The sequence below is a fragment of the Mesoplodon bidens genome (assembly GCF_964165515.1).
Source record: "Mesoplodon bidens genome assembly, chromosome: 18".
Taxonomy (NCBI): Eukaryota; Metazoa; Chordata; class Mammalia; order Artiodactyla; family Ziphiidae; genus Mesoplodon; species Mesoplodon bidens.
In genome coordinates this window covers 2,399,852-2,427,604 of record NC_138175.1, presented here as the reverse complement: position 1 = coordinate 2,427,604, position 27,753 = coordinate 2,399,852, and the positions used below count along the sequence as shown (strand labels likewise).

Genomic DNA, 27,753 nt, shown 5'->3' with positions numbered 1-27,753 from the left:
GAGGAAAGGACAGCTCCCTGGGCTGTGCTCGGGGCCTCCAGGCTGGCACCCCCGGGACACTGGGCATTTTTGATTGTCAGTACTGGGGGGGATGGGCAGTGCCATGGCATCTAGGGGTGGAGACCGGGGTGCTGTTCGACAGCGTACGGTGCACAGGACGCGCCCCCGTCCCCCAGATGCATCCAGGCCCAAATGTCCGTGTGGTGGGCATGAACCCCTGTAACAAAGGGCACAGCCCCCGAACTCCTGCCATTGCCTGGTTCTCTTCATTTAGGCAGCGGTGACATAGAGGACAGCTAACCGGCGTCAGAGCCCCCCGCCCAACACACAGCTAAGCAGAGGCGCGTGCCTGCCCTGCACAGGCAGCATCAAGGCCACCCGGCCCCTCTCTCTGCAGGCACGATGCTCCCACGTCTAGAAAGCCCCGCTGCGTCCAGGATCTGAGCCTCGCCCACAGCCCCCAGGGCTGCTGAAGCCGCTGTTTCCGTCCCTCTCGAGGACATCGCCCCTCCCCACCAGCCCATCTCTGACGGTGTGCCTGGGGAGAGGCACACACGGTCGCTCTGACTTCCCCTCCTCCCTTCTCTGCCCACAGCGTTTGTAAGGGCTCCCGGACGACGCAGGGTCCCTCCGTGGTCCCCCTCTTGCAAAATTCCAGCCAGGCCCCTCCAACTCCCCGCCGAGCAGCGTGCTGGCAGCGCCGGCCCCCGCCTGTGCTTTCTGTGTGCGCGCGACCGCGGCAGCAGCCGGTTCACTCGCGCGTCCCACGTGAACTGCCGCTCTGGGGAAGGAAGCCACGCAATCCCGGAGCCTCTTGCATCAGCCGGCAGCCAGCCTCTGCGCGAGGGGGAGGGGACGAAGAGGCCGCCGGAGGCTTAACCTGGCTCCCGGGTTCACTCATGCGAGGGGATGAACGTGTCTCTGGGGGCTTCTTTCTCAACAGAACACGCTCCATGGTCTCTGCCCAGGCCGGCCCTCGTGTAAATGGAGACCGGCTGTAACGGGGCCAGCGCTCCTTGGAGCTGCTCTGACAGGTGCCCGCCTTGACCTGTCTCTGAATTACTGCTCCACACTGAGGGGCAGAGCTGCAGAGCCAGGCGTGGGGTCTGCACGTTGGTCTGATTCAGTGAGGTTCTGGAGGGAGTCACGGTGCTAGAGCACGGATATGCAAGGCAGCCCACACCACCACCACCACCCCGCCCCCGCAGGACAGCAAAGAGGCTTCACCTGGGTCAGCTCTAATCAACTGGTCCTGTCTGAATCCCTGAGTGGCATCTGCGGGGTGCTTGGCAGTGCCTGGAGATATTTTTGGTTGTCAAAGCAGGGGGTGCGGGGGGCGCGCTGGTGCTCCTGGGATCTAGTGGGGTCGGGTCAGGGACGCTGCTCAGCGTGCTACAATGAATGCATAGGTCACCCTCTTCCCCCCTCCAGCCACAAAGTGATTCAGCCCCAAATGTCGATAGCCAAGACTGGTAAACCCTGACGCCAAGAGAAAGAGAGCTGTAATCCACTGCTTATGTCTGTCACTGGCACAGAAAAGGGAGGTGGTGATGCCCACACAGTTTACTCTCCATCCCAGCCTCACCTGGCAAATGATTCTGGGTGAAAGCAATCAATACATTCCACCTTCCCCCGTTTCTCTCTGGGGCCTTTACACCTATGGCCCCTTTGCACCACCAGCTGCAGGCAGGCCCCAGGGAGGAGAGGTGTTTGGACCAGGGCACATGTCACCCTATTCCAGGGGTCCTGTGATGTGGTGGCCTTATGTGGGTTACTGCTTTCTCAGGGATGGTTTTTATATGGTGCAGGGGTTGAAATCTCACATGTCTCCAAGGGCCAGACCTGGAAGAGAAATGAGTTGAGTGGGCAGGTAGGGGTGATGGTTAGATACCAGGGTAGCTGCTGGGTGCTCCAGCCACTTCAGTCCCTGGGGACAGACAGCCTGACATTGCTAGATCCTTTTTTTGTTTTTTGTTTTGAGACAAAAAAATTAGAAATTTGGTTATTTTTGAAAGTGAAGTTTCCCGATTTTTGAATATTAATGCATGTTATTTGAAAATAGTGTGTGCTGGGGGAAAGGAGTCTGTGGGTCCCCATCAGCTGCCCCTGTGCTGGTCAGGCAGGTCCCAGCACCCTAAGTGACCATGACTGCACCTGCTCAAATGATAGCAGTCCCCACATGGTCCAGGCCAACAGGCTGTGATGGATTGTATCACCACCTGCTGGAGGATGCTCTCTCCAGGGCTTGGGGCTGAGAGCACGGTGTGCATGTGAGGAGAGGGTGGGAGACAGTGAGACCCAGGGGCTAGTTCATGGTTGGGCTTGTAGATCCTGGCCCCAGACCAGCACCTCCCAACTGGATCCCCACAGCACCCTCCAGGGACCCCTTATACTAAGGACCTCTGGGCTGCACCCAAGATCTGCCGAGCCAGAATCTGTTTTTCAAAAGGCTTTTTAGTAATGTTCGGTATCTTTATGTGGAGTTGGGTTACTCAGTGTATGTGTTTGTCCCAACTCATCCTGTGATGCACTGAAGACGGTGTACTTTGTGATGTGTAAAAGAAGAAGGAACAGGGAATTCCCTGGTGGTCCAGTGGTTAGGACTCTGCGCTTTCACTACCAAGGGTGAGGGTTCAGCAAGCCTCGCGGGGTCATCAAAAAATAAATAAACAAAAAGAAGCAACAGAAGGCAGAGAAGAGGGAGTATCGAGGAAGAAGAAATGTTCCTCTTCCCTGTGAAAACGAGCAGGGCCCTGTGGGGCCCTCTGGGTACAAAAGCCCCTCTGTGTCCCCCGTTTCTTGTTGGTAAAAAAGGCTTTAGTCTCCTGGGCCTTCCCTGAGTTCCAGAGAGTGGACTCAAGCAGTTACTAATTAGGGAAGTGGGGGGACACAGGGACAAAGGAAAAGCAGCTAAGCAAGAAAAGTAATGAGCGCCTAAACAATAAACAGAACCCCAGCTCCTCCTCAAGGGATGTACATAATAATATGACGCATATCTTCAAGTTCTGCACAAACTAAGAACCCCCGCCCAGGTGGAGGATGGTGACTACATGCTGAGACCCCCAGCCCTGTTGGAACCAGAAGGCCGATGACTGAGATGCCTGGGACACCACCCTGTTACCTCACCACCAACCCATCAGAGGCAAGTCCACAAGATGCAACCCTCACCCCAAATGTTGCCTTTAAAAACCCTTCCCTGGAAGCCATCAGGGGTTTGGGTCTTTGGAGCACGAGCTGCCCGTACTCCTTGCTTGGTACTCTGCAAATAAACACAGTACTTTCCACCTGAAACTAACACACTATGGCAAATCAACTATATTTCAATAAAAATTATGGAAGATCAATCAATAAATAAACACTACACTTTCCTTCACCACAACCTGGTGTCAGTAGATTGGCTTTGCTCTACAGCGGGTGTGGGGACCCAATTTCAGTTCGGTAACACCTTCTAGGTTCTTCTGGCTGGTCTAAGAAGTAAATTGACATGAGACAGATTAAGAGGAAAAAATCAGACAGAATTTCATAACATCACCCAGAAAAACTGAGTAACTTGCCAAAATGGCTGAAGCCCTCACCTTAAACACCACCTTCAGGTAAAAACAAATGAGGATGTTGGGGTGGTGGTTTGGGACCTCAAAGGGGAGAGAGGGAATTCACATGGAGATGGAAAAGCACATGTCTGGTAGACAAATGTTTGCTGAGCCTGCAGAGACAGCGGGACACAGAGTGGACTGTAGTCTGAGTTTCCTCACCACACCTGGTCTCATTCCTTGTGGAAATCTCTGGTGACCATGCTATTCCTGAAACAGGCCCTCTGTCTAAATTCTAACTCAGTAAGCTAAGACAGAAGATCCATGCCTCTTCCTGAGCCTTTTGGGCCTTAGTTGTTCTCAGCTGGAAATAATTTGCAGGCCAGAGACATTTGGGATGGCAAATTTTGTTCCCCAAGGAGAGAGAGCGGGAGAGAGAGGAAGCGGGGGGGGGGAGAGGGAGAGAGAGAGGGAGAGGGGGAGAGAGAGAAAGAGAGAGGGAGAGGGAGAGAGAGAGGGAGAGGGGAGAGAGAGAAAGAGAGAGGGAGAGAGAGGGAGAGGGGGAGGGGGGAGGGAGAGGGAGGGAGAGGGAGGGAGAGGGAGAGAGAGGGAGAGAGAGGGAGAACCATAACTCAACATTTGAACCCAAGTGGGCCGGTCTCCCACCTCCTGGTCCAATAGGACTGATTTCCTGGGGTTTCCCAGACCCCAGTCATCCCACTACTCAACCAACCATCTCACTTTCTCCCCAGCCGCTTGTCCTCTCACTATGTTTCTTTAAATTGACTCAATTTATTTACTTAAAGGGAAAACCAGCCGTAAACAGAAGGTAACTGAAAAAACAATGTAAACAAAACACCACCTTCGATTTGCAGCGGGACAGAATTTGCCACCCCCAAATGTGTCCTTTTGGAGTACTACATTAAGCTGGTTATTTTCCAGGAAACACCAGACATGGTGAAAAACTCTGGAAGCCAAGTAAAAGTTACCCTTTTGCAAGAATCATTGACACCTGTAAGGGAAATCTCCAGCTGTAAGGGGGTCTCCTTCTCTGTATCCAGAAGGAAAGGACCACATCTCTGGAAACTCTCATCAGTGGGGAAGTCAATGACTTAAATCTGCATCACGACCTCATCCTGGACCACTGGGCTTTTCCTCACTTCCTACACCTGACTCTCCCCTACACTCAACATTCTCTTTCATGTTTAGCTGAAGATGATATTTAAGGTGAGGGTTTTGGCCATTCAACTTCTGTTTGATTTTTTTCCCGTTAGTCAGTCTCATGTCAATTTAATTCTTAGACCAGCCAAAAGAACCTAGAAATTTCTTCCCCCACTACCGATTCTAGCAGGTTTGGCTGTTTCGCCAAAGGATGGGAACTACAGGTCGGCCAAAAAGGAAACTCACAAGAGTTCAGAGGCGCTCTAACTGGGACTTTCTCGATGCCACTGGAGGGGCTGCAAAGGGGCAGGTGAGGGCAGAGGCACCCGTCACGTTTTGAGAGGGATGCCTTGCACCTCACTCCCTGGCACAGCTGGCTAGCAAAGCGTGGGAACAAGGCCCCCTTCCCCTCCAGGCTGGGCAGCTGGGAGCCTTGGGCAGGTAGGGATGAGAGCCGGCCCCAAACCACTGCTCAGAGCAAAGTCAGGTGACCAGAACCTGCACCCACAGGTGTGTGCCCCAAAGAAATGAAAACGGGTTTCCAAATGAGCATTGTTCACCGTGGCAAAGTGGAAACAACCCAGACATCCATCCGCTGATGAATGGAAGACAAACAATAATACTCCAGCCATACAATGGAATATCACTAGGCCATGAAAAGGAACGGACACTGACGCAGCTACCACGTGGGTGAACGGCAACAGCATCGTGCTGAGTGAAGGAAGCCCATCATGAAACACCACATATCGTATGATTCCATGTGTATGAAAAGCCCAGAAGCAGCAAATTCATAGAGACAGACAGCACATCAGTGCTTACAGAGGCTGGAGGAGAGAGGGCCAGGGCATGACTACCAATGGCGACGGTGGCTCCTTCTGGGGTGACAAAAATACTCTGGGACTGGATAGAGGTACCGGTTGTACAACATTGCGAATGTACTAAATGCCACTGAACTGTAGACTTTAAAATGATTGACTTTATGTTATGTGAATTATACCTCAATTTTTTTTTTTGGCTGCGCCGTGCAGCTTGCAGGAACTTGGGCCACGGCAGTGAAAGCCTGGAACCCTAACCACCAGGCCACCAGGGAACTCCCTCTACCTCAGTTTACAAGTCTTCTAAAAGTAAATTTTTCAAAAAGGAAGACACTCTGGGAGAGAGGACAGAGATGGTTTATGGCCTGAGGCTGATGCTCAACCTCTGAACAGGGGGCACCCCCCAGTCCCTCCCAGGGTGAGGGCCGTCTGTGCTCGGCCAGGTGTGCTGGCCCCAGGAGGACAGGCAGTAGACTCAACTAGGAAGGAAGGGACTTGAGACCCCGGCCCTGCGTTTGCTGGAGACCCTCTCCCCCTCCCACTTGCAGCAGGCCCATCCCCCAGGCCCCGGGACATTTCTGCCGCTTCTCCCCTGTCCACCCCTGACCAGCTCCTTGCCCGGCGATGTGGCTCCACAGTGGAGGTACAAAGGGCGGCCAGCCTCCAGCCTGACAGCGATGTCCTGAGGTCACCCTCTCTCTCCAGAGACTCACGGACACCCGCAAACACGCCTGACACCAGGGAGGGGACAGCCGTCGGCAGGCTCATCCGAATACAGGCGCCCACACAGTCCTCCTGCCAGATGGGAGAACTAGCCCCGCTGGAAAAACCCACCCACACGGAAGTGACGAGGTTGGGGTGCCGGTGGGGGGCTGGATGCCACCAGGGCCCTGCAGGGCTCGGACTGACCCGGGGCTCCCCAGGGAGCGGTCAGGACCACCTATGCCAGACACGCCAGGAGCTGCTACAGTGCAGCAGTGACCCCCCCCTTAAAATTCACCTCCACCTGGAAACACATGGATGGGACCGGATTTGGAAATAGGGTCCTTGCAGATATAATTCACTAAGTTTAGATGGGGTGTGAACTGAGATTAGGGTGGCCCTATATCCAAGGAGTAGTGTCCTTATATTTGAGGTGCACACAGAGGGGAGGCCGCGTGAAGACGGAGCAGAGATTGGAGGGATGAGGCCACAAGCCAGGGATGCCTGGAGCCCCCAGGAGCTGGAAGAGGCAGGAGGGACCCTTCCTCGGAGCCTCTGGAGGGCGCCCAGCCCTGCGACCCCTTGATTTCAGACTCCTGGCCCTCCAGGCCTGGAGGGAATAGATTTCTGTTGTCTGAGCCCCTGGCTCCTGGTCACCTGAGCCCCAGGACACCGGGGCAGCACGGCCCATCCCCGCTCCTGGCCTGTGTCCCCCACAGGCCTCCAGGCTGATGCTGAAGGCTGCTGCAGCCTCTCGCGGCCCCACGGGAGCAGCCCCTCTCCCCGGGGCCACAGCCGGTGCCCACGTGGCTTCACCGCGTGGTGACTCACGGAGCTGCTGCCTCTGAGAAACACAGCCTCACCCTTTTGGTGCCACGGAGGCAGTCGTGTCCACGCAGCCGTGACGACCGCTCAGAGCCTGGGGACGTTGAGGGCAGGGCCCTCCCGAGAGCAGCACCCCACAGGAGAGCAAGGGTGCCCGTCCCTGCGTGGCACCCTCCAACCCAGGTGAACCGGCAGCCGAGGGGGAGCCGAATGGGCAAACAGAGCCACAGGCTGGGAGCCCGGTGGCCGTGGAGGGAAGACGGCGGCCACACCCGCTCTCACTAACCTCCTGCTGGAGCTGGAGGGGCCAAGTCTCTCCTCCAGCGCCGGGTCCTCGAAGCAGCGGGGAGGCCGGCGATGCCCGCTGCGGTTCGGCTGCCTGGAGGGTCTTATTCTCCGAGCCGGAGCCCGCAGCTCCACCCGGCCTGGCCAGGGCAAAGGCTCAGAGTTCCCTGACCGTCTGAGCCCTTTGAGAGGAAGCTGCCTGAAGGAGGTGGGGATTCTCCCCAGATGAGGGGCACCTGGGCTGGACAAACCAGGACAGACCAGGACGGCGTGGTGGGCGTGACCTGATGGGCTCCTCCCCCTCAGGGGCCAATCCCCAGCCTCAGAGCGGGGTTTGACTTCCTATCACCGCGGAGCTCTGGCTGGAGAAAGCTGGGTCACTCGGTTCAGCGTCCGCGGGCACAGTTCCAGCGCTGGGTTGTAAATTAGGAAACAGCAGAGAGATTCCTCCTTTTGTGGAACTCTGCATTCAGGTGCTTTCTCCAGAGACAAAACTAGTGCTCTGGACAAGAGCACTGGGCTCTGGGATAAAAAGGTGAGGGTGATTCAGTGGGATTAGAGCTCAGTCTGGGGACTTCGCTGGTGGCGCAGTGGTTAAGAGTCCGCCTGCCAGTGCAGGGGACACTGGTTCGAGCCCTGGTCTGGGAAGATCCCACATGCCACGGAGCAAGTATGCCCGCGAGCCACAACAACTGAGCCCACGCACCTAGAACCCGTGCTCCACAGCAAGAGAAGCCACCGCAACTAGAGAAAGCCCACACGCAGCAACGAAGACCCAATGCAGCCAAATAAATAAATATATATATTAAAAAAAAAAACTCAGTCTGGATGTAGGGGGCGCAGGTTCAATCCCTGGTTGGGGAACTAAGATCCCACATGCCACGAGGTGCAGCCAAAAAAAAAAAAAAAAAAAAAGTCAGTATGGAAAGGCCTTGCTGAGCATGTGACATGTGACTGGCCCTAGTGGTAACAGGTGAGGGAGGTTTGGGGCCGAGTAAAGCCCTCAGCTGAGTCTGCTCTTCCAGCCCCTGCTGGGAGCTCCCAGGCCAGGCAGCAGGTTGGCCTTGTTTACCAGGGGGTCTACTGAGTGTGGCAGGAAGCCGCATGTTACGATGGGTGCCCTGGTCCTAAGAGCAGAGCATGGAACGGTGCTCTCAGCTGTGAGGTCCGACAGCCTCTGGCTGTTTCTGTCTGGGTCTGTGGTTCTGAATTAATGTTATTAACGTAACCAATGCCAATCCAGAAATGGAAGCTGCTGGAATATCATGGGGTGCAGGGTCAGCACTGCAAAACCCAGCAGGTGTCCCCAGGCATCACCTGTCAGCCACGTTGATCTGACTCAGTCGATCCTCACAGCGGCCCTGGGAGTTGGCCCTTGTGTTGGGGACACGTGGAGGCTGAGAGGCTGCCATCTCAGGCAGGAGGCCATGGTAGCCCAGCTCCAGGCCCGCCAGCCTTCTCGCCCTCACTGTCCGGGGCAGTTACCCTGCAGGGTGAGGGCGAGGGGCAGAGGTGGGAGGTCCCACTGGTCTGTCTGCTTCACCCCGGCTCCCTGTTAACTGTGGTTTGCAGGGAGGGTCGTTTCCTCCGCAGTGTAAAGACTCTGGTCTAGATGGGGTGGTTGTCAAGTTTCCCGAGATCCCAGCTTCACTCCTGCCCCATCACCCACGCACACTCCCATCTGGGTCGAGTTTGCGGGTGGGCCCCGCTGTCCCAGTGGACATGTTACCAGACACCAGGGACTTCTACGTGGACCAAGATTGGAGATCTTCACATCGGGAGACAGGGAGAGTCCTACGCGGGCAGAGAGTCCCACGGAATCTCTAGTGGGTTAGATGGTGACACCCTCACCCCACAATTCATGTCCACCCAGAGCCTCAGGATGGGACCCTATTTGGAAATAGGGACATTGCAGATGTAATTAAGGCAAGGATCTCAAGATGAGCTCATCCTGGATTAGGATGGGCCCTAAATCCCTGAGAGTGCCCTTGTAAGAGAAGGGAAAACGCACACAGACTCAGAGACACACGGAGAGGCCATGTGAGGACAGAAGCCTCGATGAACAGGCAGGAAGGACCCTCTTCCGCCATCCCAGGAGGGATCACAGCCCTGCCCACACCTTGACTGTAAACTTCAGGGCTCTGCACTGCGAGGGGATAAATTCCTGTTGTTTAAGCCCCTGGGTTATGTTAAGTTGTGACAGCCCCCCAGGGACACTGGTACAAACAGCTGCTTGTCACGCATCTCCACGAAGTGTCCCCAGTGCGGACTTTCTGGGATGAGGTCACACGGGTATGGCACGTGGTCCAGGCTTCTCTCACCCAGCATGAGGTTCGTGGACCTTCTCCACGTGGCCGAGGCCGGGCATGGCTGGCACATCATCCAGTTTATTACCCAACATGTGACCTCACCACCATCTCTCCCATGATGGTTCACGAGGTCCCAGGCAGTTCCCAGCTTGGGCTGTGGTGACTGGAACATTCTCAGACTGGCCCTGGGCCTTGCACACACCTTGAAAGTGTGTGCTGGGCGCACACCCAGAAGCAAATTAGTGAGTCATGGATTCTAGCAAAAGCTGCCTTACCGTTTCCAAAAGGGTTGAACTCACTTATACCCGCTCCCAGGGAGATTTATCTGAATGGAATTTGTGCCGCCTGCAGAGTCCTGAAAAATGTGTGCAGAGCTGGACTAAACTGGTCCAGATCATTGAGATCAAGATGTTTAGTTCCTTTTGGCAGAATTAATGATTCCCCGCTGCGCCCTGGCCTGCGGGCCGCCCGGTGCTCTCCGTCAGGACATCGGCAGAAACACGCTGTCGCGGGCCAGGTCTCCAGTGGGGTCCCCAGCACCTCACGTTTGACGAGAGACGCAGATTTCCCTTTGGAAGGAGCCAAAGAAAGAAGCAGGCATGGGCAGGCGAGCGGAGGCTACTCTTCGTTGTGGGGTTCTCATTGCCGTGGCTTCTCTTGTTGCGGAGCTCCAGAAATGGGCAGAGATGCCAGGATGCCATGACTCTCGGGCGGAGACGGGCCGTGACCTGGGGTACCAGCCCCCAAGTCCCCTAGGTTTCCTCCAGTGCACGATGGCATGGGGAGGAATGTACAGGGGGAAGAGACCCCTCCCCCGCGCGGCTCGGCCCCTCTTGGTTGGCCTTCCGGTAGCATCTCTGAGGCAGGCTTACTGGGGTGTTCCATGTCCCGCTGAGCTGCACGGGGTCACGGCCGAGGCCCCAGCTGACCCCACGGGAGCTCAGGGGCGGGGAGGCCCCGGGCGTGTCCTGAAACTGAGTGGGGCCCTGAGGGAATCCGGGCATGGAGGCCCTTTTGGCCCCGTTTCTTATAGGCAAGACTCCAGCCTCCACGACCTCCCCTGAGTTCCAAAGGGCAGATTTGAACAGTTGGCTAATCTAGCAGGGAGCAGCCAGGAAACCAGCTGAGGCGAGATTAAAGGGACCCCAGAAGCTCATCAAGACTAGGAGACCGGCCACCTGAGGCCCTGCACCCCCCATCTTGTCAGCACCCCACTCTGAGCCCTTCTTATAAACCCTCATCAGATCCTCCCAGGTGGGGACGCATAGTTTTTCGAGGCAGGAGCCTGCTGCGTCTCCCTTTGCCTGGCAAAGCAATAAAGCCATCCCTTTCTACTTCACCCAAAGCTCTGTCCCTGAGATTTGATTTGGCACCCGTGTACAGAGAAGCTGAGCTTTCGCTTACAGTCCCAAACTGGGGACACCCGGGGACGTGTCCAGTTGTCACTGGATGCTGGCCGCCCGCAGAGACAGGGTTAGCTCTGGGTGAGGAGGTCCCCTCCGGCCAAGGGCAACTCGGGGAGGCCCAGCTGAGAGTGGTCAGCGGCCACCCTGGCAGGGTGGGCCCAATCCCCACAGCATCCATCCCAGCTGCCCGACCCAGGCAGGCAGGCATCTGCCGTCGGGGGCCTCCAGCTGGGCAAGCCGTGAGGAGTGCCATCTGGGGGAGGGGTGCCTCTGGCAGCCTCTCCCCGACTCCTCGGCCTCTTTCTCAGGCCCCGGCCAGAGAAGTAGCGGCTCCAGAACCCACGCTGCGCTCAGCCAGCACCCGAGGAAGAAAACTGCCTCTTCCTGGCACTTTCCCCAGAAGGCCCAGCATGTTTCCCTCAGGCCTTGGGCCTCTCTGAGCCACTGGCTGCTCCTGGAGCACGTGCTGGACGGGCGTGTGTTTGCCCGTAGGCCCACCTGTCCCTGGAGTGGTGGTGGGCTCAGGGTCCCTGGAAGGGAAGGAGGGTCCTGCGCAGACATGGGTGTGCCTTGGGGGTGGAGAGGGTGAGGCCGCTTCCCTTAACTCTCCCCACCTCCTACACCCACCCCACAGGCGGGAAAACTGAGGCTTCGGCGGGGGAGGAGGTTGCTCAAACTCTCAGAGCTGGGGAGCATTGGGCAGGGACTCTTCCCGGAACACGGCACGCTCAGGTCCGGGAGGCCTCAGGGCAGCTCGTCCCCCTTCTCTGGCTTCCATCTGAGCATCTCTGGGAGTCCCCGGCAGCCCACATGTTCTCAGAGGTGAGCGAGGGAAAAGCCAAAAGGCAACTCAGGACATTCCAATAAACCTCCTGGGATCTGAGAGAGGTCCCGGGATCCCAGCGCCCAGAGAGGGAGGGGCTCTGCACGCAGAGGGTGAGGGGTCAAGAGAAGTCAGCAGGTGAGCTGCTCCACGAGGAAGCAGCACGTGCAAAGGCCCTGGGGGAGCCCCAGCCGCTGAGAGGCGGCCCATCATGGTGGGGTGCAGAGGGAGGGCGTGGGTGGGTCAACAAAGGTTGGAAGGGCAGGCAGACGTGCAAGGTCCTGTGGAGGTGGGTCTTTGTCTCGAATGCAGCAGGTGTTGCATTACGTCTGTCAGATGGGTGGGGTCCTGGGGTCTGCTGGGCACATCAAAAATGCACAGCAAGATCCAGGTGACGGCCAGGCAGCCAAGCGTCCAGTGCACATTTAAAAACACGTGTAGAAAAGCGTGTGACTCTTTCATGCGCAGCAGGATAAATTTCCACCCGACTAGATCTAAGTACAGAACAGTGCCAGCGTCCCAGAGAGCCCGCGGATGTTTTAAAAAGCGAATTTAAAAGTATTGTTTCTGTGAATGTGTAAATCACCCATGGGATTCAAAATTCATAAGGTATAAAGGGTGCAAGATGAAAATATGGTTCCTGACCCTTCGCTGGGTACTCCAATTCCCACCCAGGAGACAGCCGGGGTTACCGACTTCTGCAGAGCCCTTCCAGAGCCCTTCCATACTCAGGAAAATACACTTGTATATTCTTTTTTTCCCCTTTTTTTGTAAAAATTGTAGCGTTCCACGTCCACCATTCCATACCCTGCTTAGTGGTACACGCTGTTTATAAGGCAAGTCTTCCGTCTTTGTCTTCCTTTTTTTTTGGGTAACAGCTTTATGGAGACATAATTCACATACTGAACAATTCACCCGAGTAAAGCATACAATCCAGCGGGTTCTAGAACATCCACCAGCGTTGTGCAGCCAGCACCACAGGACCTTCTCGTCACCTTGTGGGTCTTCACGGCTGCCTTGGACTCCATTGTGGGCTTGAGCCAGTTTCTTTAAGCAGCTTCCTATTTCTCTGCCCACGTTTCTGAGATCAGGCGGCCTCAACGCCTGTTTCCTGCTTCCTTGCGGTGGGCGCCCACGTCTGACTTCGACCCTGCACACCCATGGCCCTGGGAACCTGCATGCACCGGGCTTATCGGGTGAGGTTCTGTCTCCCCGATGGGACAGGCAGCTCCCATAACCCGGGGGCTCGTGGTGAGCAGAGGAGGGCGAGGCCAGGCTCTCCTGTCCACAGCCCGTGCAGGGTTCAGGCAGCAGCAGGCAGCGGGAGGTGGCGGGGTGGGGGGCGGCAGGCCAGGTACAACAGGAGAAAACACCCCTGACTTCATGTAGACGGGGCTGAACTTCACCAAGCCGCCATCCTGGAGAAGAGCCCAGGCCGAGCGCCCCTGCCCCGAAGGCCAGAGGACACTGCCTGGCTCCCTGTGACGAGGCCGGACTCGGACCCACGAAGGACCCACTCTTCCCCTCGACCCAGGGAACACATGCTCATAACCAGACTCTGGTGACCTTCCCTCTCCGCCCAGACCCCCGAACTCAGCCCCCCAGCCAGAGATGACAGCCCCTCCTGGAACAGGCCGCCTGGGGGATCTTCTCTCCCCACGCCCCTCCCGGCTGCCCTCACCCCACCCCCGCCCTGGCCCTTTCCAACCCCTTCCCTCCCTGCGGAGGAGACCCTAACCCTCCCCCAGCTCCCCCCAGACGACTGCCCGTCCTGTGGTCAGGGCCCATCTGCAGTGACCTTTCCAACATCCCTCCTTACTCAGACCAGATCTGGCTTCTATGTGACATTCTTTCCCTGGGGGATTCGCAGCCCGAGTCAAGGGACCGAGCCCAGAAATAAAACAGGAGCAGCTTTACTGGAACAAGTGGGGACTCAGCCCCCCCGCCCCGCCTCCGTGGCTCCTTGAGAATCAGGCAGGGCCGTCCCACGAGACCACCTTCAGAGCCTGGAAAACGTCATGGTAGCCAGAGGGACGGGCGGGAAACGCAGTCACGTCCAGCGGCACCCTCCTGCTCCCGTGGCCGCCCGGGACAGAGTGGCCCTTGGCAATGGGAAAACGTTCGCTCTCCGGAGGAACCAGCCTCGCTGGCGGTGCAGGAGGGATGATGAGGTGGAGCCCTGTCGAGACGAAGAGCGGTCCAGCCTTCAGTCTCTGGGGCGGGGAGACCCAGTCGGCCCTGAGGGCTCCTTACCCTGGACTTGCTCCATTCCCAAGTTCAGGGGCCTGGCTGGTCCAGAGAGCACAGGTGGCCACTACCTGCCCGGGCTTGGAAGGGTTGGGACCACGAGGTGGGCAGGGCCAGACCCACGCCGACTTTGGGCCCCAGAGCCCTCCTTCGGGGGGGGAGGGGGCGAGGGTAAGAGCCCGTCTGGGGGCCACGTGCCATCCTTCGACCAGCCTGCACAGAGGTCAAAAGGGAGAGCGGCTTCTGGAAGCTTCTGTGCCCCTCTTTGACCCAGAGAGGATGTGTTCTCCGGTGAAACAGGTAGAGACAGGTTCTGAGAAGATCTGATCACCCGGGGTGTTGGTGTGATTTAGGCGTTTAAGTTTAATCACCGTTGAGTTCCTACTTGCAGGATTAAGTCACCCTGTGGCCGGAGGACAAAGATCTGGGTCTTGCCAGACTCTGGGCCCCAAGAAGTAACGAGTGCAGCTCGGGGCCTGTGTGGCATGGCCGGGCACGTGAAGGAACTGAGGAGCAGTTTCTGGCAGGAGGGTGAAAGGTCCTGGGGCCCCAAGGGATGCTGCTAGCCTGGGGCAGCCCCACGAGTGCAGAGGGCGCCTTTGGGGGTGAGGATGTGCCGCTCTCCTGGGCCTCGGGCCACACCCTTCACCATCTTGGAGGCCAGGGAAGGGTCACAGGTTTACGACACACAAAAGGGTCCTGTCCAGAGGCAGGAGCACCAGGGGGCGCTGCTTCCTCCCCGGGGTCCTCGTGACATGGCGGGGTGTCTGAGCTCTCCCACTGGGCCCGGATGTCCCCCCCGCCCCCTCCCACTCTGCCTGGAATCCAGTTCTGCTTGCCTGGCCCCCATCCCCAGTCCGCTGAGGTCCCACGCCCCCACGGTGGTTCTGGCTAACCCCACGGGCAGGGCTGGCTCAGCGGTCAGAGGTCCCTGCCTCGCTGCCGACAGCCTGACCCCACTGGCCACTTCCCCAGGCAATTTCCCAAGAATTCAGGGACTACGAGAAGAGGCCTCTCCCACCAGCCAGCATCCCGCCACCTTCCCCACCTTCTCCAAACAAACTGCTCTCTCCGTGCACGGGGTTGAGCGATGTAGGTTGTCGGGCGAACGTGCCCCAGTCCCCCATCTGGAGACATTTCTCTTTCCTTGCTCCCTCCTGCCCCAGAGGACCTTGACCAGCCAGCTCCGCTCAGACCACACGTGTGGGGCAGTTCGTTCAGGTTGGTTTGAGACCTGTCCTTCCGTGTCCAGACCCTTTTCCATCAGTGACCGTGAAAGGCACACTCGTTGAGGGCCAAGGAACGATCAAGATGCCAGTGCCCTTTCATGTGTCCCACCTGCTCCCATGGAGACGGAAGTAGGACTTTCAACACACTAGTCAATGCATCACGGTCTGTGCATCGTATGGAGCTGCCCCTGGGATTTTGTTCAGCTGGTCTCCCTGAAGTAATACGTCTTCTCCAGCAGAAAGTGAAGCTACGTGGTGCTCAGAGACCCTGGGCACCCAACCCGCTGGGGGCAGCACCAGGACCTGGCCCGTGGCTGGTACTCGCTTGCCCCAAGCCCAGGGGTTGGAGTGGAAACCTCCCCAGTGGCACTCAAGGCCCCTGGTCCCAGCAGCCTGGGCTCGCTCGGCAGCTGCCATGGATGAGCCTCCTGCCCTCGCTGAGGTTCAGGCGGCAGCCGCCCCGCGATGCCCTTCCCATCCTGGCACACCCACGTCCCGCCACGCAAGGCCCCGCGAGGAATGGAGTTTGCCGGCATCGAGTGAGGGCAGGCAGGGCTCTGGGCCCTGCTCCACCCTGAGGCTGTGATGACTACCCTCAGGGCTGTTGTGGAAGCTTGTCCCTTCCCTCCGACCCCAAGATGGCACGTGCCTCCTCCCGCCCTGGCGCTGGTCCTGGCCTGGCTGTCGCCCCAAGGCCAGGCCTGTTCTCCTCGGTCCCAACTTCACTGTCCCTCCTGAGAGGTGGATCCAAATTCCCCCCGCTCATCCCCTTGCCTCCTCCCTGGCCCTAAGCACCCACCTGTGGCCTCAAGGAGGCTGTTGGCGAATGAATGAATGAATGAATGAACGAACTGGGCAAGGAGGTGTATGGTCAACCCCACCCCCACCCTGACCCTGGGGAGGCACCTCCAGGAACCTCCCTACACCCAGAATCTGGCTCTGAATACAAGACAGAAAACCATCAGCAGTGCTTGTAATTCTTTAAAAACAAACAACCCCCCCCCAAAACACAGAACTCCCCATCCCGAACTAGCCAAGCGTGTAACAGGTTAGCGGTTGGCAGAAGAGAGGCGTGAAGTCACACACACGTCACTGCGCGACATCGTGGTGGGCGGCTGGCGTAGCTAGGACCCGCGGAGCAGCAGGGCTGTACGCCACTCCCACAATAAATAAACACGGTGCCAACAGCATCCCTTACACTACTGAGACATAAGGATGAACATAAGCAGAACAGTTGCACACTTGTTACGCCAAAATTTGGCTTAAAAAAAAAATTAACCCACAAAGGTGAACGCTCAGGACACTTGTCAGTAGTGTGGTCAGAAGGAGTGGAGTCTCTGCCCCAGAACACAGACACGCCTGCCTTCTAAGGGGCGGGCAGGGTGGGGGCCCTGGGCTGCACGGGACCCCACAGCCCCAAGAATCACAGCCTGGGCCCCCCAACCTGCCTTCCCACATGCTGGGGAGAGCCACACTTCAGAACTACCTCTGACCTTTCAGTGCATAAAGGGACCCCATCACTCCTGCAGGGGTGGCACCACCCCACTTCCCCAAGATGCACATGGTGGGAAGGCCACTGCAGTCTGGACAGGGACACCTGGCTCCCTGCACTCTGCCAGGTCACATCCAGAGCCAGTGGTTTGACCACGATGCGTCCTAAATGTCACCCCGACACCCTGGAGGGAAGAGGCCAAAATCTGCTCAGAGGTTGCTGGACCACCTCGGAAAGGCAGTGGGCAGTGCACCCCAGGCAGCACCCTGCCCACCACCTGTGCGAGGGGCTGCGGTGGCTACGATGGCCACAGTCTCCTCCTGAAGGGGCACAATCCCACCAGGCAGGTAGTACAGCAGCTGCAGCCCCCATTTACAGGTGAGAAAACTGAGGCCCCAATACAGAAAGTCTAAAATCAGGTCTCTGACTTCCGGGGTGACATTCTGCCTTCAGACATTGAGCTGGGCCCCTAGATGCGTGGATTACAGCCCCAGGACAACTGAGTTGGTGAGGAGAGTTCCGTGGACGTCGGTCCTCACGTCAGGAGCTACAGGCAGGCAGGGGTCTCCTGACCAGCACGAAGAGGGAGGGGTGGACACGTGGCCACCTCTGTTTCAGCCTCAATGCCCAGCCTGACCCCCCGCAACAAGCTGCTTGTCAGGTCTCTCTGGGCCCATCGGCCCACGCAGGGCCCCGGAGCCCAGGTGGGTGGCAGTGGATGGACTGGCCACTCGGAACTCACGTGGCCCCTGGGAAATGGCTACAGCTGAGCAGTGAGGCTCAATGCCCAAGGGCTAGTCTCAACCTGCCCCTGGTGGGAAGGTCAGGGGTCAGAGGCCAAGGCAGAGCCGCCAGCGCCTAAGAGGGGCCTGGAGGGAGCCAATCTGACCTTGGATGACGCTGCTCCCCAAGCTGCCTCTGTGGACAGTGACAGCACAGGAAAGCCAGCTGGTGGCCAGGCCAGAGGAGCTTCTGGGCCTCGGCTGCCTCCCCTGGGGAAAATGCTATGGGAACCACAAACACAAAAGCCTGCGAGCACAGCCTCTCCGGAGGGGAGGGTGGGCGTACCATGCTGGTTTCAGCGGGAGCCAGACCCCCTGAGAGTCAGGTGGCCTCCAGAGCAGGTGCAGTCAGAGCGCCGAGGCCTGGACTCTAGCTCCCCAAGCCTGGGACAGGTGACAGGGGAGGGGACAGCAGTGCCTTGGCCAGGAGCTGAGAGCCGGCCCCAGACAGCTGGCAGGGCTGCTGTCCAGCCCTCGAGGCCCAGGAGAGCTGCCTTGGGGGAACACAGAGGAGAAGCCCATGAGGGGTCACGGTGTCTGCTTCCAGATTTCAAGTGTGAAGCTTTGAAAAGACTAGAGCTTGGCTCCAAAACCAATGAAGAACAGACCTGAAACAGCACTGCCCACGTGCCCACCATAGGAGCTGCTGGAATCTTCTGGCCTTTGCTCAGGCTGCCGTCCAGGGAGGGGTTGTACAGTCAGGAGCCCAAAGGTGTCCTGAGTGACAGGGTCTAGCCCCCAAACTGGCCCCGATCTACACGTCCCGGTGGGAGGTCTGGGGTCTCCCAGCTGCCCCTGACTTCCGCTCGGATCCCCCTGCCCGCAGCAGGCACCAGGGCACCACTGTTGATCAGCTCAAGGCCTTTCCTCCTACAAGCCTTTCATTGAGATGTTCTTTCTTTTTTGGGGTTGGAAAGGGAGCTAGCGCAAGTCTTTAAGGCAACGAAACGTGAGCACGTGGGTTAGTTTCACGAAAGTCACTACATCTACAATAACAGAGAAACGGCAAAGCCGAAGCGCATGTGTCCAGGCCACCGTCCAGAGGGCGAGGCCAAGCCCGGAACACTGCCAGGGGGTTCTCAGAACCCCTCCGTTCTCGGAGACGTGCCGGAATCTGGCGATAGGATATGGTCCCTCTGAGGCACATTGTGCTACGGGTGGCATTAGGGGAGAAAACGTCGCCCCCCGCCGCCACATTTCTTTAAAAAATAATCATCTTGGCGGCGTCGACGCGACCTAAGATTAAGTTAAAACAAAAATAATAAAGGGACTTCCCTGGCGGTCCAGTGGTTAAGACTTGGTGCTCCCAATGGAAGGGGCACGGATTCGATCCCTGCTCGGGGAACTAAGATCCTACATGCCACACGGTGCGGCCAAAAAAAATAAAATAAAGTTTAAAAAAAGTACAAATACACAAAGGTGAGAAGAGAGAAGGCCTGATTCGGCAGGAAGCCCACAGCCTCCTCGGTCCAACGTTCCCGCCTCCACGCTCGAGAGGTATCCAGACATCCGTCTTCTGGGACTAAATTCGTACCAGGGTTCACAGTGGCCCGGCCGCCACCCTGGGGGAGGGACAGTGGGGGCCCCCAGCTGAGCTGCCTAGATGATGGGACCGGAGTCGCTTTCTAAGGGGTGGGTGGTTTAAAACAATCTCTGCGTTTTCTTTCCGGCAGCTTCTCAGATCTTGTCGCTTACGTCTCCTGGGGAACCACATGCATGAGCTTCTGGCAAAGGACCGTCGTGGAAACTGCCAGGAGAAGAGCGGAGTTACTTGGGGATCCTGTGGTCCCGGGCCTAGGGGGTCAGGGCAGCGAGGGACGTGGGCTCACCCCGCCCTGTCGTGATGCGTCCCGAGGTTTTAAGAGAAGCCAGAAAGCCAGAAATTTATGTGGAACCTCCCAGTTTGCGTGTGTGCACGCGCGCGCCTGCGCACATCGGGCCCGCAGGCCTCCTGTCGGTTACGTTACTCAGGGAGGTGTGGCCAAGGATCCTGGCAACAGGCGGGTGCTGGCTCCACCCCTCATCCCGGTTCAGATCCCAGGAGCATCGAGAGACGTAACTAGATGGTGGCCCCGCTGCTGGAGGGCTGTGACACCACACGTGGGCCACCGCCTGGCAGACCTCCAGGACCGGCAGCCAGCACGCCCACCGCGGTCCTCAGAGGGGCTGGAACAGGCGGGTGTGCCGGCGCCCAGGTGAACCCATCACCCAGAGAGCCTTCACGGGCATCACTCGGGGGAGATTTCAGAATGGAGGGGCCCTGCTCTGGGCCCTTGGTGTGTTCTGACAGCCCTTTAACAGGGACTACAGTCCGGGCTGGAGGCAAAGCTCCAGCGACATGACCGACAGCGTCCTAGGCCCCGGGCAGGTGCCCATCAGAATTCTGGGATGGCTACCCTGGGGATTTTGAAGCCCATGCAGGAGCCTGTCACACTAACAGCGGTCTCGGCACAGGGTCCTGAACCAGGCTTGTAACTGAGCCCTGTGGCCACAGTGCAGATCCTGTTTTCTCCTCCTCAGCCGGCTGGGTTTAGGCTGGCGGCAGACGGGGATTTCGTTACTTGGCAAGCGCAGCCTGGTTTTCTGGAATCCCTTGTTCTGAGATTAGCTGGTGCGCAGCTGAGCGCCTTACCCTGAAATATGTAGGCTAGGTCACCACCAGACACGCCCAGCTCGGTCTGCTCGGCCAGGGCCTCACACATCCCGACCCGGACCCTGACCCCCCGCTGACCCACGGCTGTGGGCACTGTCTGCCGGGTCACTCCTGGCCAGTGCAGATAAGGTTAGGGCAGCACCGCCAGGTGGGCGGGGCAGACCCCAGGGCGGGTGGAGGAGGCCCGGTTTGTGGGGAGGTACTCACAGATGCTCTGGAGAAGCCACTTGGGCTTGTTTTTCCACCAGACCCCGAGGAAGTAGATAGGCAGGCCGCTGAGGATGATGGTGAAGCCGATGCCGCACTCCACGGGGGTTTTCCAAAAGGAGACGGCGATCAGGAACAGGCAGGCCAGGGTGAACAACACTGGGAGGGCCAGGTGAACCTGGGGAGGGGATGCGGCTGACACGGGGAGCTGGACCTCTCCTCCTATCCTACACCTGTCGTGTCCTGGCCACCCCTGGGAGCACAGTGTCCTCCCTGTGCCCCCGCCAGAGCCGGCCTCGCCCTTGGGCCCACCCAGCCCCTCCCATGGACCCCCCCAGACAGCCCTGTGCCCAGCTGATCCTTCTGGATCCAAAAGGGCCCGACCTCCCGGGCTGCCACACTCGCCGTGTAGCGTCTCTACGGTTTATACTAGGGCCTGAGGTTCCCCTGAGTCGTGCTGGCCTCTTGAGAACCGGGACCCCACCTTGTTCTCCGTTTACCCACCTCAGCACCCGGCGCTGGGCGGTAATTACCCAAAGCCCAGCTGGTGCTGGCGGGTGAGCTGGACCAACCAGGCTTCCCAGGTTGGGGAAGGTGGGCCCCCCTGGTTCCCACATCGCAGGGCGGGACGCCCCGCCCCGCCCCTCACCACGGTCTCCCGGTGTTGGGGCAATGCCTCTGGGAAGGCTGTGGCCACCCGCTAATAGGCAAGGGGCGCCCACCTCCTCAGAGAGTCCTTGCGGATGGACTGGACCACAGGCTGCGTGGCTGCTTGGCAGACAGCCCCACCCACACAGGGCCCGGAAGAGGAGCCACAGAGACACCCACAGCGCAGCCAGGGCCCCAGGGACACTTGTCCCCTGTCTCTGCACCCACCGTGCCTCCTACCAGGCGGCCTGTCCACACCCGGAAGCCGCCCTCTGTCTACACCTTGGCAAGAGACCCTGGGGTGAGCGAGGGTCCCATCAGGTCGGCCCTCATGCCTGCTCCACCCCCAGCTCCACAAGGACAGGCCCCCACAAGCAGGGAGCAAGGTGGTCCAGGGCACTGAGGTCACCGGGTCCCCTGGCGGAACCTGTCCAAGACAGGAAAGCTGGTCCTGGCTGGCACTGCAGGACTGCTCGGTGGGCGAGGGGCCTGTGGACAGGTACCAGCTGCTGGCCACACGCCACCAGGACTGGATGTGGGTCAGGAGCTGCTGGTCGGCAGCCGCCACGCCACGGGCTCTGCCTTCTCACTCCCGACACGACTGTCGGGGGCACAGCTGACGCGCTCACCAGGCCTCCCCAGCAGGGGTTTGACCCCCTTTTTGGAGAAACAAGGTCGCCCTCGGGCAGCTGTGCCCAGTACTGAGTTCACGAGGACACAGAGAGCCGATCTCAGGCCGGGGGCGCGGTGGGCAGCCTGGTCCCGAAAAGCCTCCATTCACTCAGGGGCAAAGTCAGGGGACGTGCCCCTCCCCAGACAAGGTGGGGCCCCTCCCCTCCGCCCACGTGCAGTCTGCTCGTGGCCACCCCGGCCGCCCGGGGCCACAAGCTTCTTATTTCTGCTACTCTCCTTCTGCCAGAAGATAAGCTCTAGGAAGATTAGGTGCTGGGGGCGGGGGGTGTCTATCGTGTCCTTTGACGAACCCCAGCACCTAGAATCAAACAGTCATCAACAGGACTCAAGGCTTCTCACCAGGGCCCTTGGAGAAGGGTGCCCTGAGCTCCGGTGTGCAGAGGGGACGGAGGCCCACAGAGGGACGCTGGCTGCCCGGGCACACGTGGGGACCGCCCGGACGCTCACCTTGATGGGCCGCTCCAGATCTGGCTTCTGGTAGCGGAGCCAGATCATCCCGATGATGGCCAGGGCCACACAGAGCCAGTTGAAGAAGCTGAAGAAGTTGATGACGGAGAATATGTCTTTGGAGAAGGCGTACAGCAGGGTCATGACGCACTGCAAGCACGGGGATGGGCCGTGAGCTGCTGCCGTCACCGGGACACACCTGGCGGGCGGGCTGACCGCACGCGCCCACTCCCGTCTTAAAGGAGGATGTGGTCTGTGGGACACGCAGGCCCTCACGGCAAAGCAAAGTGCTGACGGGGAAGCGGCCAAGGCGCCTGGATTTCAAGGAGGGGTCACAGGCCACGCGCTGCCCTGCGGGGGAGGTTTGGCTTCACACGCCTCCAGGTTGTTTTTGCTTCTTGTTTCTCTCTCTCTCTTTTTTTTAAATAACCACCACGTATTAATTTTGGAACGAGAAACAAAACACTATCCAGCGCCCTTTGGAGTTCAGGGCAGCGTGTGGTGAACAGCACGACGTGGAGAAACACTTTGCGCTATAGCCCGTCTGCATCTCCACCTTGGCCTCCAGCCCGCAGCCCGGTGACACTAGGCAGAGCCGGGACGGCATGGCCGCTCCCCGGACTCCCTCTGCAGAGCCCCCAACAATCCCCCAGGGACACGGATCCCTGAGGGACACGCCCACCCTCCACCTCGCCCTGCCAGGGACCCCCGCCCCATGGAGGGCGGACACTCACCGTGAACACAAGCGAGGGCACAGGCGTCAGCAGCTGCGGGTGGATCATGGAGAGCACGGAGGGCAGGTGGCCCTCCCTGGCCCCCACGAAGAACAGCCTGCGGACAGAGGGGACAGTGGTCGGCCTCGGCCGAGGGACCCAGGCAGGTGGGGAGCGGAGGGGGCCTGTGCTGAGGACTGGGCTCCCTGCCATGGGCCACGGTGTCCCTCACGGACCCAGCTGGCAAGGGGCCCTGTCACCTCCAGCCCCCCGCAGGGCTCACATGAACCCGTGAGAGAGCCTGGACGGACACAGCAGTTGTGTCACCTCTGGGCAGGAACGTGGGTTATTTCTGTGTCACTTGAATGTTTTGACAGCTATGTTATTACTCAAAGTAACAAAAAATAGAGCCCTCCGAGGGCACGTGAGAAAGCCACACGTAGCGGCTCGCCACGCGCTGCTCCGCCCGCTCCACCGCTCCGCCGCCAGAGCCTGAGTGACCGAGGGCGGCGGCCCTGGCCAGGCTCACCTGGAAGACGTGAAGAGGGACCCGTTGACGGAGCCAAAGCAGGACAGACCCACGAAGACGGGGATGATCCAGGACATGACGCCCAGGTGGTAGTTCCCGAAGTCCTAGACGGACGCTGAGCGTGAGCCCTGCCCCGTGACGCCCCGACTGCCCCGCCTGGCCGTCCGCATGCTCCTCACCGCCCCCCACCCCCGGGCTGGCCCCCACACAGTCCCCTCCCGAGGGCTCAGTATTTATTCGGAAGGTGGGAGCAGGCCTCTGAGGTAGGGCTGGAGGTCCGCAATGGACTCAGCCCCTGGGCTCTAAGAGCAACCACCACTGGGACCACCACAGACGTGCCAACTTAAAACTGTCCAGGGTGGTCTGGGCACCAGCGCTGCTAAAGCCCCCTGTGGTCCCCACATACAGCCAGCGCCCCGCACCCGCTGGCAGGCTTGGTAAAGCACCAGCTCAACCCCTCTGAGGAGGAGCGCAGTTTGCAGACGAGGGGCCCGGCCTGCTGCTCATCGTGGGTTCAGAGGGCCGCGGCCGGCTCTTAGCGGCAGGTGGCATCTTACCACGGCCACAGCCTCCGACGTGAGCATCTGCTCAGGGGACAGCGTGGTGAAGTAGGCCAGGTTCGTCAGCACGTACACCAGGGTGACGATGGGGAGGGAGATGATGATGGCCAGGGGCAGGTTTCTGCAAGGACCGGGCGGGCACATCACCAAAATGAAGCCTAGGATGGGACCGGGCCCGTCCCTCGCTGCAGGGGAAGCAGCACGTGACCAGCAAGTGGCTGGAAGGTGGCGCTTGGGGCAGGGCAGCTGTGCAAACGTGGGCCAGCGACTCAACCCTGCCGGCCTCCACGCCCCCATCTGTGAAAGGGGCTTCCTGCCCATTCTGAGGACGAACCTTCTTCCAGATCACACGGCCCCCATGATCCTAACCCCAGGGGCCCTCCCGCAAGGCCGTGCACTGCTTTTGTCGGGGGCTGGGCTGAGCCCAAGGATGGGCTCTTGGACAGAACCAGGCTTCTTCCTTCTCTCATGTGAAAATGATAAAAACACGTGTCTCTGTTCACATACATACCTGTACGGATTAATCATCTCCTCTGTGACGAAATTCAAGTAATTCCTAGAATTTAGAGAGCAGACTTTTATTATACGTTCCTCCCGCAGGCATCGGGAAGAAAGAATGCAGGTTCCATGGGGAGTCCGTCCTGGCTGCCCTGGGCCGGTGGAGAGGGGACGCCCACACCCCCAGGTCCCTCCTGGTGAGCAGCTGGGGGCATGGGGGCGCCTCCTGAGATGGCAATGGTCCTGCCCCTCCCCAGCGCCGTCCCCCCTGGGAAGCAGCACCGTCCCTGAGGTGTCAGCAGAGGTTTATCTCGGGGCCCCGTTCTCGGGGGCAGGACACAAGCCGAGAACACCACTGCTATGAGGGCCCCTCTGTGCTTCCTCGGGAAGCATGGGGTTTCCTGCCCCTGCCCTGTAGAATCGCCCGTGGATGGCTGAGAGGTGTGGATTTCTGGACACTTTGGGGTCCGGCACGTGTGCCCCAGGGCCCAGATGTTCTAGAACCTACCATCCCCCGTAGGCAAAGAGGCCACTATACAGCGCCAGCACGATGTTCCCCACGTCCACTTTGGTGCCTTCAAACGAGGACTTGGGGTCCAGATTGGACGTGTTACCTGGCAGGGGCCAAACAGACAGATAGGGATTCTGGGTTAGAGATCGCGGCACAGAGGCCAAGCCGCAAGTTCCGAAATGTTCCTGGATCAAAATACAGTAATAGACAAAAATGCAACAGATTAAATGCACCTGTGAGCCCTCAGACTCCCAGGGGCCGGGGCAGGCAGGCAGGGTGAGCGCGGTTCTGCTAGGTCTGTGGCCCCTGGCCACGCCCATTCAAGAGGGGGAGGGCAGCTCTGCAGACCCCCGGCCGGGCAGACACCCAGCGCCCATCTGTGCCTGAGGGACAGGATGCCTGGGACGGGCGGGCACCGGGGTGGGTCTGCCTTGCCTGGGCTGCAGGGCGCTGGGCGCCTCAGAGGACGCTCCCTGCAGACCCCAAGATGCGGCCAAGTCAGGGCACCTGGGCTGCGTCTCCACTCCCCACCTTAGTGCTGGGAGCCCAGAGCTGCTAAGTGTAAGCCAGGCTTCTCGTCTGGGCACACGAGCTCCCGAAGACGACCTGGAGCCGCCCCGGGACGCGGCTGCACCCGAGGGGCTGCAGCTGGTGAGGGACGGTGGGCTCAGCTCTGCTCCCTAACCCAGATGGACGTACTGGGCTCTTGGACACAAGGGGGTCGGCTTCTCTGCTGACCATTTCCACCCTGAATGGCCCCAGGCGTCCTGGGCTTGTGTCTGTATCGCTCCAACCTCTGCCCCTGCCTTCACTGGCACCTCTGCTGTGGCTCCTCTTGTGTCCCAAAAGGACACCTGTCATTGGACTTAGGGCCCCCCAACCCAGGATGATCTCAGCTCCATCCTTTCCTTAATTACACCTATAGAGAGACCCTTTTCCTGAATAAGGCCACACCCACCGATTCCGTTGGACATGTTTTGGGGGCCACCACTCAACCCAGTATGGTAGACGTGAAATGTGGGGGCCTTAGAAGGGTGCCTGGCTACTAGGACAGTGTCTGGCCCTTTCTGAGGCTGTTACACCATCTGTGAAATGGCCGCATAACACCCAGGCCCAGAAAGACTCGCTCCATAAGGAGGGACCAGCCTGACAGCCAGGTGCCGACAGACACGGGCCGGGGCTCGGCCAGACTCCACAGGGTTTTAGTTCCTGGCTCCCCGGCTCTGAGTGCGGCCGTGACACAGGCCCCATGGCTCTGGATATGAGGGTCTGTGTCCCATCCTGCTGAGAAGCACGTGGTCCAGGACCCGAGGGACCAGGCTGAGATGTGACCCTGGGGCTGCTACATGGGTCACTGCCGCCCGTGACTGGAGGATCTGCAGGGCCCTCGGGGGATGGGGGAATGGGGGGATGGAGGACGCCACGCCTTCCACAAGGGCGATGGCCTTGGTCACCCCGGGAACACAACAGGGTGATGGCATGAGAAGGTGGAAAAGCGGACCCGTGGCAGGGAGGCTCCCGTAAAACCCCATCACTCTACCCAGTCAATGCCTGCACTTCAAGGCAGCACTGATTTCCTCTGGCAAACGCCGTGGGGGGAGGGGAGGGACCCCAAGTTCCTTTCTGGGTCCAGATGCTCTGGATGCCTGGACTCTGCCCTGCAGGCGTGCTCAGGCCTGAGCTGGGAGAAGGACTTAGGACACAGGAGGTCCCTCCTGCTCCCCAGATGAGGCCACAGTCTCGTGAGGAGAAAAGGCTCCAGGGAGGCTGGCACCTCACCCAGCCCGCCACCCACACGTGGATCTGTATTGGAGGCCCGGGTCCTGAGACCGCCTGGTCACAGGGTGGTCAGCAGGCTGGTGGGCGGGGGCAGTGCAGAGAACCGGCTCAGGACAGGGCACCTCAGCACAGCACCCAGAGCCTGGCTGCTCCCCACGGAATGTTCTGGAATGTGCCTTCCTTTACATCTGTGAGGAGGGGGAGGGGCATCTGTCCCACAAGTCGGGGAAGCTGAGGCTTGGGGCATCTGTCCCACAAGTCGGGGAAGCTGAGGCTCAGGCCACCTGCCCACGGACCTGGGTCTGGCATCCTGAGCAGCCAGCCACTCCCAGACGCTGCAGCTGCTCCCGCTACCCCAGGTCTCCAGAAGACCCCGCAGCCCTACAGGGTGTTGCTGCTGCCACTCAGGGTCTTGCAACTACTTCTGGAACATTAAAGGCCTTTCACAGCAAGGGCTCCTTACAAGTAAGGCACTTGTGATTTTCTCTCAATCTGCACCATTTCCCCATCAGGACATACTCTGATCTCCTGCTTGTGCTTCAAGGGGAACTGTTTTTCGCATACGCTGGAAGATAGATCTTGGTGCAGCCATTAAAACTGGCTCCCAGGACTTCCCTGGTAGCGCAGTGGCTAGGAATCTGCCTGCCAATGCAGGGGAAACGGGTTTGAGCCCTGGCTCAGGAAGATCCCACATGCCGCGGAGCAACTAAGCCCGTGCACCACAACTACTGAGCCTGAGCTCTAGAGCCCAGGAGCCACAACTACTGAAGCCTGCACGCCTAGAGCCCATGCTCCGCAATAAGAGAAGCCACCGCAATGAGAAGCCTGTGCACCTCAACAAAGAGTAGCCCCCACTCGCCGCACCTAAAAGAAAGCCCGCGTGCAGCAACTAAGACTCAATGCAGCCAA

General features: G+C 59.2%; 1 protein-coding gene across 1 annotated transcript in view; it reads right to left on the bottom strand.

The window, feature by feature from the left end:
- Positions 1-16,666: 16,666 nt before the first annotated feature.
- SLC7A5 (solute carrier family 7 member 5) overlaps positions 16,667-27,753 on the bottom strand; it is a 33,130-nt gene continuing 22,043 nt past the window's right edge. The window contains exons 3-10 of the mRNA XM_081217379.1: positions 25,063-25,168; positions 24,568-24,612; positions 24,054-24,177; positions 23,497-23,600; positions 22,989-23,085; positions 22,255-22,404; positions 20,467-20,644; positions 16,667-19,353 (exon numbers count right to left, since the gene is read on the bottom strand). Coding sequence (XP_081073505.1) covers positions 19,298-19,353; positions 20,467-20,644; positions 22,255-22,404; positions 22,989-23,085; positions 23,497-23,600; positions 24,054-24,177; positions 24,568-24,612; positions 25,063-25,168 — 860 coding nt within the window. The 3' untranslated portion in view covers positions 16,667-19,297. The remainder of the gene's footprint in view (positions 19,354-20,466; positions 20,645-22,254; positions 22,405-22,988; positions 23,086-23,496; positions 23,601-24,053; positions 24,178-24,567; positions 24,613-25,062; positions 25,169-27,753) is intronic.